General features: G+C 39.0%; 1 protein-coding gene across 1 annotated transcript in view; it reads left to right on the top strand.

The window, feature by feature from the left end:
- Nucleotides 1–10583, top strand: part of GUCA1C (guanylate cyclase activator 1C) — a 100906-nt gene extending 90323 nt beyond the window's left edge. The window contains 2 exon segments of the mRNA XM_075264409.1: nt 5202–5289; nt 10395–10583. Of these exon segments, the coding sequence (XP_075120510.1) occupies nt 5202–5289; nt 10395–10528 (222 nt within the window). The 3' untranslated portion in view covers nt 10529–10583.
- Nucleotides 10584–13893: the final 3310 nt, after the last annotated feature.

Below are 13893 nucleotides of genomic sequence, written 5' to 3'. Positions count from 1 at the left end.
CAATACTCCAGAACAGCCCACCACAGTATAATTGCTCCACAGTAGGCCCCACACAGTATAATATGCTCCATAGAGCCCACCTACACAGTATAATATGCTCCACAGAGGCCCTTACATAGAATAATTATTCACAGAGGACCCCCACAGTATAATGCTCCATATTAGCCCCAGACAGTATAATGCTCCAAATTGGCCCCAGACAGTATAATTCTCCAAAATGACCCCCACACAGGATAAAGCTCCACAGTAGCCCCCACACAGTGTAAAGCTACATAATGGTCCCACACAGTATAATGATCCACAGTGGCCATCCCATAGCATGTCACCCCTTTTTGCCCCCCCCCCCCATACTGGCCCCACACAGTATAATGTTCCAAAGTGCCTTCCACAGAGTATAAAGCTCCACAGGAGCCCCAACATAGCTTAATGCTCCACAATGGCCCCACACAGTATATGACCCCTGCCCCCAACAGTATATGATCCCCTTATTTTTATATATATGTTAAACCGCTACCTATTGCAATAAAAATACAATAATTTACTTACCGACTCTGCGGACACCTCCAGGACGTGCAATACCAAATGCTGAAGAATGCTAGGACACTGTATGTAACGTACTGCTTTTCTTCAGCATTGTGACATAGGCACAGTGTCATGACATAGGTGAATGATGGATGGACAGACGGATAAATCTGATACATTGGTGTAATAATCATATTACATTCTCAGATAAAAATGCAAAAGCACATTCAAAATATCACAAAAAAAATCTATACTCGTTCACTGAAGGCAACTAGCTTATAACAGATGGCACAGATAGTCAAAAAAACACCTGATGAATAATTCAGATAAGTATGTATTATTATACATATGTATATAACATTGCTGCCAACTGTCGCATATTTCCTGTTGAGCTTAAAAATATCTGTATGTGTTTGTTACTGGCCAACAGAACAGTGCGATTCCTTTTATTATGTTAAATAAATTCAGGACATTACAGACATTTTGGAGTGAGGGTTTATGTACACTGGTGCTTCTGTTAATCTGTATTTTTACACACTTCAATGGAGAGGAGTATGAGGAAGAATAAGCAAATGCTCCGAAAACTTCATGTTCCAGCAATGAGCAAGTTGTGTTCTTCATGGACACAGTTTTGGATGCTTAGGAACTGTTTTAAGGTACTGAACGCAAAGCAGGTTTTATGCATCCGGAAAAACAATACAATATAGAGTATGCATGGGAACACACAACACATTACCGGTAAGCTGAAGGATGAGTCAGAGAATGTGAATTTTATTATATCCCAAAAAGATAGTTACAATAAAGAGAGCTATTGCATAGACTCTACAGATAGGATTAAGGCGATTAGACGATTAGAATAGGGTTGGATGTTCTTACACGTCGGGTATTTACAGTATTTTTCAGATGATTTGTCTATAAGACCTGAGGTTTAGATAAGAAAACTAGGAAAAAAAAATTCATATTAACCCCTTGGCATTACAGCCAGTTTTGGACTTTATGGCACAGCCCCACTTTTCAAATGTGGCGTGTCAATTTTTGTGTTAATTTTGGAACGTTTTCACTTTTCTAGTTGATTTTAAATGTGTTTTTTCGTGACACATTGTACTTCGTTTTTGTTGTAAATTTGTGTCAATGTGTTTTGTGTTTATTTATCAAAAAATAGGAAATTTGTTGAAAATTCTGAAAAATAGAGTAATAATAATAATAATAATAAAGAGTATGCAGTTTTCAAAGTTTTAAATTAGCCTCTTTTCATATAGAGAGTCATACTAATGAAATTAGTTAACAAACACAATTTACCATATATTTTTTAAAGTACTAATTCAGTTCCAAAGGGGCTTTGAAAGGTCTTTGTAGTAGAAACCCCCATAAATCACCTCATTTTCAAAACTGCACGGCCAAAACAATTCAAGACAGCGTTTGAGAAATTTGTTAACCCTTTAATTAAAACAAAATAAGGCTGGGGCCCCACGGGACATAAATGCCGTGATTTGCCCGCAGCAGAGACTCTGTGGGAAAAATCTCGGCGTTGTACAGTGCAGGCAAAGAGCAATGCGAATCCCATCCCCACTTTGCAGAAGAAATCGCAGCGCGGACACGCTGCAATTTGCAAAGCCGTTCCGGCTTTGCAAATTGCAGAATGTTGGAAACGCCGGCGGCTTTCCCGTAGATATAATGTTAAGATAAAGTCCGCAGAGGAAAACTCTGTGAACTTTCTCTTAAAAGCGCTGCGGAAAGAACCACAATGCGTTCACACAGCGGTTCTTTCCGCAGCGCTGCTTTAGCGCTGCGATTACGGCCCATGGGGCCTTAGCCTAAAGGTGAAAAATATACATTTAAATTTTTTTTTTCAATACTATATTCATGTAGCCCGAAAATTTGGACATTCACAAAGGAGAAAGGTTAAAGGAGAAAGTGCATTCCATAATTTCTCTAAAGAGCAGTGCAAATGAGGTACCAGAACAATAAACCACTATTAATTTATCCCATTTAAGAAAATACACCCCTCAAGGAATTTATCAAGGGGTATAATGAGCCTACAGGTGTTTCACAGTATTTACTACCATTGGGACATGAAAAGGAAAAATTACTCTCTTTCTAGCAAAATGTCTCTTTAGCCCCCAATTTCAAATTTTCACAAGGGGTTAAGAGAGAAAAAGCACCCCACAGTTTGCTACACAATTTCTCCTGAACGTAGCAGTATCCCATATGTGGTCGTAAACTGCTTGTGCTTGTATGGGTGCATGGAGGAGCTTGGAATAGAGAGAGTGCCATTTGGCTGTTGAATGGCAGATTTTGCTGTGATCAGTTTCAGGCACCACGTCGCATTTGCAGACCACAGTTTGGCAAATAGACCCCTCAAGAAATTTATCAAGGGGTATAGTGAGTATTTTGACCCAACAGTTACACAGAAGTGAAAATAGAAGATGAAATTTTTTTCCATTAAAATGTTGTTTTAACCTCAAACTACTGGAAGTCCAGGTGTTTAGTCTGTACTGTGGGTATTTAAAAAAAAAAAAGAAAGAAACACCAGCTATTTTGCCCATCTGAAAGCTGACAAAAACTGGGATTTTATATTGTGACATTTAAATGGGTGAAAATGTGTTATTTGACTGATGGAACTTTTCTGCCTGGCACAGGTGTCGTATATGTTCATCTCTAGTAATAATTGTTATTGCTATTATTTTAGCATGTAACGGATATCACTAGAGAGGTGATTTACTCTATAAAGATCAGATATGGACTGGACAATGAAGAAAAATATAAACTTTACTGATGACTGTGTATGTGTTGTTTGTTCGGTGCAACTCTTTTGCCGCTGTGACCTGGTCAGTGCCAAAAACTTCCTAGTTATGTTTAGAGGGGTATTACATAAAAATACCCCTCTAATTAGGCTCCTAGGGGTATTACATTATACCTCTATGAAACAATCAGAGATCTAAAGTATAGTTGCACTCTGATTGATAAAAGAGGGAATAACATGGACAGAAGTCACATTCAGCTTATGTACAGATAATGTTGATTTATCATGTCTGGGTAGTTTGCAGCTCCACTCCTCCCTCAGCTCTAAGATGCTGCCAAAGGCAGGAGGGGGGGGAGACTCTTTAGAGCCCCATATCGCAGGATCCACTAAGGCTATTAAGATGGCTTTGGATTCACTTTAAAGATGAGAGTCTTATGATGAGAGTACAGATTTGTCTATCATGATAATCCTTACAGATTTAGAGCGATTCGCTCTTAAAAACGTTGTCAGGATTTGAGATCTGCATTAGAATAGTGTTCAACAGATCTTATTAATAGCCCTAATGGATCCTGAGATAATCATAAAAAAAATCCTAATACTCACCTCTCCTCTCTCCTGCTGTCTGGCTGTGTGATCGCTGGCAAGTGGAGACTGCAACAGGTCCCTTGCTGGTCAGATCAGTATATCAGCTTTTTCATGCAGCTGATATTCCAAACTCCCTGTTCCAGGACACTGTCACTTATGATAGTGACCTGGGATCAGTACTAGCTGTACCGTGAATGGTGGGTCTGTACAGCAGTCGCTAGAGAGTGGAGGCTTCTAGTGGTCCCTGATGGGTCACATGGGAGTCTCAGCTGCCTGCAACAGCTGAGCTCCTGAACCCCAGCCATAATTCCTGCTAGCAAGAAGCCCCAGGAGCTGCGATGTGACTGTACTTTCTGGTGCGCTAATGAAGCTCTCTCCAGGACATACAGTTACATCGTGGCATGCCTAGGGGTTATTATATAACCTTTCCTGGTGGTCAAATAGAGAAGAGGTGTCAATGTCAGTAACTAACTGAAAAGGCACTAAGGATATTTATACTGTGTGGGGAGGGAGAGGGCATTAAGATGCATTATACCGTGAGGGGGCACTAATGGGGGATTATACTGTGTAGGGCCAATAACACAGTATTATACTGTGTGAGGGCAATAAGAAGTATTATACTGTGTGGAGGGTACTAATGAGCATTATAATGTGTGGGGGAGCCACTAATGTGGCATTATGTGGCATTATACTGTATGGGGAGCATTAAGAAGCTTTATGCTGTGTGGGAGGCATTAAGCAGAATAATCGGGACATTAGTGCCCCCCACACAGTATAATGCCCCATTAGTGGTCCTCATGTTATAAATTAAGTATGTGTGCCTCATCACCGTATGCTCCTTAGTGTCCCACACATACACACAGAGTAAAATTCCCTATTAAATCCTCCACAAACAACTGACATTAACATTGGCTGGGAGAAATATCGATGAATGTTTCTCCCAGCCACTGTCAGGATGAAAAGACCAGGAGGCAGAGGACCGGAGCGTGGTCCACCAGATGAGTATCTCTGTCTTAAAAAATCAAGAGTAAGTGTCATACTGCTGCTGTACTACCCCTGAGCCGACTCTTCATCTGTCAACTTGGTAGATTTATGAAGGGGAGGTGGGGTTCCAGGATTAGGCTCCCTGTAACTGTATCCTCTACCCTCTATTCTGTTGCCAAACCTGCTTGCTCTATTACCATTCTGAACCTCCATGCCTCCATTTATTCCAGAGAAGGCTTTATAAAATACATGCATACTTGTAAATCACGGTGTAAAAGATTAAAATTGTGCAAGAAATTTTTTATGGACTACCGCTAAACAGTGAAACTTAAGTAATTTTATTTTACGTGTGCTAACATTTTTCTAGGCTGTTCAAGCTATAAATGGCCACACGGGAATCAATCCTGAAGATTTTACAGCAATGGTATTCCAAAAAATTGATGTCAATGGAGACGGTATGTTTTTCTACAGAGCACTTGTTTTCAACCTTGAAAGGAGTTGCATGGGATTAAACAGCACTACTCGTGTCTATAGGCTATAATTGCAGCTCAGCAAGGTGGATAACAGCAGGATTAGAAGTGCTTAATATCTTATTTAAAACTCCATCCATTTCCCCAACAGTTTGTCAAATATTTCAGTTTTTCCCTGAGATCTGGACTGTGTTCTAAAATCAAAAATCTGGAGATTTGATTGTTTAATTGTCTTGTAGGTAGTTCTACAAGTGGCAGACAAGACCTCAATAGAAGGCTATAGACATTCCAAAAGCTCCAAAGTAATATCATCTGAATTCTGGGTCTCCCGGTGTTCTAAAGTTCCAAAGCTGCTTGTACATTCATATTAAAAAATTGATTAATAAACATTTAGACCTCTTTTGGACACTATCAGGTCAAATACAGTCAGTCTACATTTAGTCTGCATTATCTACATTCTGCTGTAGTCCCTTTTTGAACTGTAGACAGCAAGGTGCAATGTTATATTGCATGATTCTGTTTGCATAAATTGATAAAACTGTAGTGTTACCTATTCTACTGTAGACTTCTATCCAAATCTTTTTCCTATGTACCATTAGATTAAATAGTTCTTGTTCTAATTATTTAAATTAATCTTCCCAATCTGTTTTTGTTTTTAAGATTGGAGGTAGAATATTTTATATCAAAATAAATCTCTTTATGCCAAAACCAAAATTCAACTGAAAATGCTTAAGAGGTAAAATACAGGCAGTATTTCCTGCCTCCTTGTTGCCGCCATTTTTTAGCTGGAAACATGAGCCTGACATCGCAGAAAGTTTGGGAGAGGTGGGGCTTAGCTCGCATTCACTTTAATGCCGTGCTAGAGTGCTATTGACTGCAACAGAAACAGTGCAGCTCCAGTGCATGAATTACACCAAGGGACAGGTTACATGGTTGTTGTTTTCTATGTTATGCAAATCACCAAGTTTTCCAAGATACCTGGAAAGCAAAACAGCTAGGTCATAATTTAGAAAGAGGTTTATGTAGATAGATTTTGATTCAGCAGTCCTTCTAACTGCACCCGATATGCTACCCAAATTACTCTGGACCTTGAAAAACAAATCTGGCATGGTATGCCATATAGTACATGTAGCATCTGGACACTATTCAGTACATATAATATCGGGACAAATAGTAAGGTCTGGTATACAGAGGTGTCCAGCACTTGAGGAGGTCCACCAAGTGGGCCCCGAACCCAGTTATACCCATAGTATCACTATACAGTGACAATATATTGGTATGTGACTTCTCTCTGTAAAGTTTGCAGCACAGAAATCATTGGCTTCTCACTTTTTCAGGCACCTGACCTATCATATCCCCCAATTATAAAATACACAGCGCAAAAATTTCCCCATTGTTACAGTTTCCGCTGCTACTGTCCAGTTCAGCATGTGCAAGTCTTGTGCCTCACATGACTGGGGGCACTGGAGACGGGGTTTTTTGCTTTTGTGTTAATGTTTCACCTTCCCCAAGCTCCTCTGTGATTTCTGAAATTTCTGGACAACCCCTTTAAATCAATAATGCTCACCTTAAATTAATGTAGCTCAATACCCATAAATTAATAACACCACCTAATGACCTCTTTATATTACAACTGCTTGGCTAATAACCTTAATATTAAAGAGGTAGTCCAGGATTTAAAAAAAAAAAAATAATAATAATAATAATAATAATAATAATTATATTAAGCCTGGGAAATTGAGAAAATTTAAAAAAAAAAAAAAAAAAAAACATACTCACCTGTCCCCAATGCTCTGATATCCTCCCAGCATGTTCAGGTCCTGCTGCTCGTCTGTCTTCTTTTGTCGGAAGTCCTTGCCGGCTGTGCCATCCCATTTTTATTTCCTTAGGCTGCTGATTGGCCTCAGCGGTCACGTGGGGTGGAGGGCTTCCGCAGGACTGGACTGCACTGGGAGACATCAGAGCACCAGCAGAGACAGGTAAATATGTGTTGGGGTTTTTTTTTCACCTTCCCCAGCCTAAAAAAAAATATACAGTATATATATTACCGTTCAAAAGTTTGGGGTCACCCACACAATTTTGTGTTTTCCATGAAAACTCACATTTTTATTTATCAAATGAGTTGCAAAATGAATAGAAAATATAGCCAAGACATTGACAAGATAAGAAATAATGCTTTTTATTTGAAATAATTTTCTCCTTCAAAACTTTGCTTTTGTCAGAGAATGCTCCATTTGCAGCAATTACAGCCTTGCAGCCCTTTGTCATTCTAGCTGTTAATTTGTTGAGGTAATATGGAGAAATTTCACCCCATGCTTCCAGGAGTCCCTCGCACAAGTTGGATTGGCTTGATGGGCATTTTTTGCGTACCATACAGTCAAGCTGCTCCCACAACAGATCAATGGGTTTGAGATCTGGTGACTGCGCTGGCCATTACAGATAGAATACCAGCTGCCTGATTCTTCCCTGAATAGTTCTTGTATAATTTGGTAGGTGGTTTTGGGTCATTGTCCTGTTGTAGGATGAAATTGTCTCCAATCAAGCGCTGTCCACGGGATATGGCATGGCATTACAAAATGGAGTGATAGCCTTCCTTATTCAAAATCCCATTTACCTTGTACAAATCTACCACTTTACTAGCACCAAAGCAACCCCAGAGCATCACATTACCTCCACCATGCTTGACAGATGGCGTCAGGCTCTTCCAGCATCTTTTTGGTTGTTCTGCGTATCACAAATGTTCTTCTGTTTGATCCAAACACCTCAAACTTCGATTTGTCTGTCCATAACACTTTTTTCCAATCTTCCTCTGTCCAATGTCTGTGTCGTTTTGCTCATATTAATCTTTTCCTTTTATTAGCCAATCTCAGATATGGCTTTTTTTTGCAACTCTACCCTGAAGGCCAGCATCGCTGATTCACCTCTTCACTGTAGATATTGACACTGGCATTTTGCGGATACTATTTAATGAAGCTGCCAGTTGAGGACCTGTGAGGCGTCAATTTCTCAAACTAGACTCTAATGTACTTGCCTTGTTGCTCAGTTGTGCAGCGGGGCCTCCCACTTCTCTTTCTACTCTGGTTAGAGCCTGTTTGTGCTATCCTCTGAAAGGAGTAGTACACACCGTTGTAGGAAATCTTCAGTTTCATCAAGCCAATCCAACTTGTGGGAGGGGCTTCTGGAAGCATGGGGTGAAATTTCTCCAGATTACCTCAGAAAATTAACAGCTAGAATGCCAAAGGTCTGCAATGCTGTAATTGCTGTAAATAGAGCATTCTCTGACAAAAGCAAAGTACAAGGGGGACCCAAAAGTTTCCAGAATGAGGCTGCTGTGCGTGCAGTTTTCGTAGTACGCAATTCTGCAGCTAGTTATTTGTTCAACCACGCCTTCTCAGTCAGTGTGCCAAGCGGCGTTGATGCAGAAGGTTTCATCTACCCACAGTGAATTTTCTTGCAAGAGCTTGCTGTGCGCGCAGTTTTCATAGTATGCAATTCTGCAGCTAGTTATTTGTTCAACCACGCCTTCTCAGTCACTGTGCCAAGCGGCGTTGATGCAGAAGGTTTCATCTACCCGCAGTGAATTTTCTTGCAAGAGCTGTTTTGTCCAGCCGTCGCTCATCAAGTGAAGTCCAATGTGAAGACAATGGTCATTTGTTTTTTCGATGCAAAAGGGATTGTGCACTCGGAATTCATTCCAACAGGTCATACCATCAACCAGGTTTTCTTCTTGGGGGTTCTCAAGAGGTTGTGCAACAGTGTCTGGCGAAAAAGGCCCGAAATGTGGCAGTCTGGTGATTGATTTTTCCACCATGACAATGCCCCAGCCCACACCACCATCTCGGTGACCACTTTCATGGCAAGAAACGGCATGGCTGTCTTGCCCCACCCACCCTATTCACCCGATATGGCTCCCAGTGACTTTTTGTTATTCCCACGAATGAAGAAGAACCTCAAGGGGAAGCGTTTCGCCGATATGGAGGAGGTGAAGAGGAAAACGCCGGAGGCGCTTACCCACATCAAAGTAGATGAGTTTAAAAAAAAATGTTTTGAACAATGGCAGACAAGATTTGACAAGTGTATTGCCGCTAAAAGAAGGTACTTTGAAGGAGATTGAAGGAATTTTGTACAAAAAAATAAATACACGCTTCAAAAACAACTTTTCTGGAAACTTTTGGGTCCCCCCTCGTATGAAGGAGAAAATTATTTTTTCAAATAAAAATCATTATTTCTAACCTTGTCAATGTCTTGATTATATTTTCTATTCATTTTGCAATTCATTTGATAAATAAAAGTGTCAGTTTTCATGGAAAACACAAAACTGTCTGGGTGACCCCAAACTTTAGAATGGTAGTGTTTATTTATATTCTGGGTAGCCCCTTTAAAGGTACCCCCCTGCCCCTCATGCCAAAGAATAAATAAATAAAAAAAATACTTACCTGCCATTAACCCTGAGATGCTCTGACTTGCCAAAGTTGCTTATTCACAACATCAGTGTCATGGTTCAGGAGATGCAATGTACTGATGTCATTGCTCCCTGGGTCAGGATGCTGATGTCTTTTTGCTAAGAGACAACTGGAGGATGCAAACTCCTACTTCTGGTGTTATTGATACTGCTTCTGGCACTGCTACCATATCCATTTCATACTGGCAGTTACTTGGGGATTCCTACCCACATTCACTGTATAAACAAAAAGGGGGCAGCCTAGGTTCGATTTGGATTCTGGGTTTAGTGGTCTTTTAAATTGCTGCTTTGTTATTAGTATACACTGACAAAATGATAGTAGTTCACCAGTTTCTGAGGAGCTAATTAAAATAAAGTTGTATTTCCTATTGTCATTTAATCATAACAATATCTAGCAGAATTGAATTAATTAAAAAAAAGAAGAAAAAAACAATAAACAAGAACAAAACAATGACTAAACTTTGTCTATTGCTCTAACAGCTTATTTACTATTAGATTTTTTTTTTTTTAGATGCAAACCCAGATTGTAGCAAGTTTGTACATTTACCCGTACAGTTCTAAAGTTACCCTTCATATGTAAACCACACTTTATATATTTGTGTAATAACTGTTGTCCTTTTGTTTGTAGGCGAGTTGACATTGGAAGAATTTATCGGTGGAATAGAAAAGGACACAGAACTTCTTGAACTAATTTCAAAAAGTTTTGATCTTTCTAATGTTTTGAAAACTATTCAGAATGGAAGACGGAGAAGTATCCCATAGATGGAATGTCTTGAACTTAGAATCTCTGTCTACATGCAACAGTTATGAAAATGTCTTGAGGATCTAGGTATACATTGGTTCAGGATTTTTTTTTTATATATATATATATGATGGTTGCTAAGACTGAATAAGCAGATCTGCAAATAAAAGACATACACTTCCTGCACTTTCCAAGCATTGCCTTGAAGGGAGATTTCTATTATATAATATAATAATACCATACCAGACTGTAGTAGGCAAGGAAATAATAATCTCACAGCCTCTCTAATTTAAATCCTATTTAAATGACTTTAGGAGGGGATTGACTTTTACTAGGATTAGATGAGAATAGACAAGATACTGTCTGACCTTTCAATGGATCTAACCACTACACAAATTGAATATATAACAGCTTAGCTCACCTTTCTAGGCTCATCATGTTGACAAGGTCATGATAATTCTGACATAACAGTAAAATTGTTAATAAAAGATCTTTGGAACAGTAAAACAATCCTAATCTTATTATCTGCATTTAACATTAATATAAAATTAATGTTACAGAATATTAATTATTTTGCATTGTAATAGATTTTTTCCATAAGTAACAATACAGTTACATACAGTACAATGAACATTTCCATTCTAGAAAAGAAAAGAAGAGGCACGGTGGCTCAGTGGTTAGCACTGCAGCCTTGCAGCGCTGGAGTCCTGGGTTTGAATCCCGCCAGGAACAACATCTGCAAGGAGTTTGTATGTCCCCCCCCCCCTTGTTTGTGTGGATTTTCTCCCATTCTACAAAAAGACATACCGGTAGGAAAAAAAAAAAAAAAAGTACATTGTGAGCCCTATTTGGGGCTCACAATCTACATTAAAAAAAAAAGAAATAACGTGATCTGAGGCAAGTATGGTTGCAGGCACATTTGTTTTTCTCTTCTTTTTTTAATCTGTAGGTGCCAATGGCCCCTTCTCCCGACACTCTCCCTTTTCAGGACGTGTAAAAGGCAGAGTCAAAATGCCTTTTCTTTGTCAGGATACTAGAGCAGATCTAAATCTCTCAATGTATTTATGTAGGATTAGTACAAGGTCACAATTTGCTTACATTTTCTAGATCACAGTTCAGTAACGCAAACATTGTAGAGAGATCTATATATCTGAATAATAATGGTCAATGCCATGATCTCATTGGAGCAGTCACTGTAGTGCTTACATAATCTTCTGAGTTTAGGATTAACATCTGATCCAGACAAATGCCATATAGCTAATAGAAGCTGATTTTCCTGTCTGTGTCAGATTGCCATATGTCACTATAGTAAATGCATCTAACAATGTTAGTACATGTGCTTTTACGGAACCAAACAGCTATGTGTGAATGTTCACTACCTTACATAATATAAATGCTCGTTATTATTTATTAATTTGCTTCTCTACAAAGTTGCATTAGCATCACATTGACTTATTCTGTATCATACATTTAATCCCTTAGACTAAGGCCCCATGTTACGGAAATGCAGGTTTTTTTGTTGCGTTTTTTTTAGCCAAATCCAAGAAAGGCTACAAAAGGAATGGGAAATATCTAGGAAGCTCTTATATTTCTAATTCTGCTCACTCCTGGCTTTGACTCAGAAAAATGCAGCAAAATCTGCAACAAAAAAAGCTGTGTTTCCGCAACGCGGGTCCTTAGCCTTAAAGAGTTATTCCTATCTCTGCATATTGCTGCCATGACTGGAACAACTGTCTGCAAGTCTGATCAGCAGTGAGGGAGTTACAGAAACAAGTGAGTGATGCTGCTCCATGCGGTTTCTGTACCTCGCATAGAGGTGCATGGGAGTTTGAAAATAATGTTTTTGCAAGTTTTTCTCTCTTTGTTCTATTTGGTTGCTAATAGGATAGTGTTGAGGGAAAGTATTGATTTAGAAAAAAAAAAATTTAGGTTAAGTAGAGTCAAATGTTTTATTTTTTTTTTTCATTTATAACATCAACTTCAAGATTTCACTGCTTTTTCTGGATATTCCATTAGCTGGTGAAATATAAGTAGCAATACACATTTGACTTAGGTCAGCTAACCATCATTATTTGGGTGTTGGGTAACCAGTCAACTATCTAAGTCTATGTCTGCTGATGTTTGCTCAGCATATGTTAGCAGAAATAATGGTTGGGCATGATGAATTTGTTCTCAAGAGAGATAAGTTATTGGTAGAATCTCTGGCAGCAGCTTATACGCCTTTTCTCATTAAGAACACATGCATGCTCATCCAAGCAAACGTACATGCGTAAGGTGAGTTTGTTAAAAACATTTCTCAAACAGTTATTGAAAATGTACGGCCGCCATTACTACTGCTACTTATAGCTATGGAGATAGTTGGCAACCATGGATTGTGAACTATCTAATGAATAATTTCACCCTATTTCAACAGTTTCCTGTAATTGTAGCAGAATATGTTTCCGTGGCAAAAAGATACTTTTGCATACCAGCAATAAAGAAATGATTCATGCTATTTGTCTTCCAAGTGTGCATTTCTTATAAAGTCAGTTTATGTATTGGAGTTGAAAACTGAACACTTCTTGAAGGAGATCCATATGAGTAATAATTTTATGGCTAGGTTCACACTAGTGCTGGGCTCTCTGTCGTTCGGGTCTGCCTGGGAACCTGAACAATGGAGAGCCTATCCGCTAAAGCAGTGTGTTACCCACAGGCACCTGTGGACCCCATAGACTATAATGAGGTCCGCTGGGTGTCTGTCGAGTGTCTGCAGGTTTTATACTGGAACCAGTGGAGAGAAAAGCTCTCCGCACAGGACTTTTCTGTTTACCAATTTTTGGTAGAGGAGTCACTCTGACACAGATGTGAACCTAGTCAAAGGATATGTGCTCCACATGACTGAAACATTGTGGAACTTCCGTGTATAATTTTTATGCACAAAATTTGCAGCATTTTACAGTAGTTGAAATCTCCACAAGCTGCAAACAAATCCACAAAGAATCAAAGCAAAGATTAACCTGCACTGAAGATTTTTAATGCAAAGGTTAAAATCAGCAGCATGTCAACCTATAGTGCACCATTTGGTACTTTATTTTCTGCTGCAGATTTTAGTAGAAATACAACAGATGTCAGTCTTGTGGGGAAATAATCTTATAAGATTGTATTCTTTCTAGTTGAGAGTAAAGATGATTCTTGTCTTAAGTATAAGGTCTCCCTATCCCAAATCACCTTGTATTTTACAACACTGAGTATTCCATTGTCCCTGGGAAGTGTTATTGTATACTCTTGGGGGAATAAAATGGCACAAGTTCTCTGAAATGGCTAAAATTAGCCTTCCTATGTTTACAAAAATTCACTGAGAGGAGTAATACAGTAAAACACAACTTTTACGAATATATTCAGATAA

This window comes from Leptodactylus fuscus, chromosome 2 (assembly GCF_031893055.1).
Source record: "Leptodactylus fuscus isolate aLepFus1 chromosome 2, aLepFus1.hap2, whole genome shotgun sequence".
NCBI classification, from domain to species: Eukaryota; Metazoa; Chordata; class Amphibia; order Anura; family Leptodactylidae; genus Leptodactylus; species Leptodactylus fuscus.
This window is presented reverse-complemented; position numbering and strand designations above follow the sequence as displayed.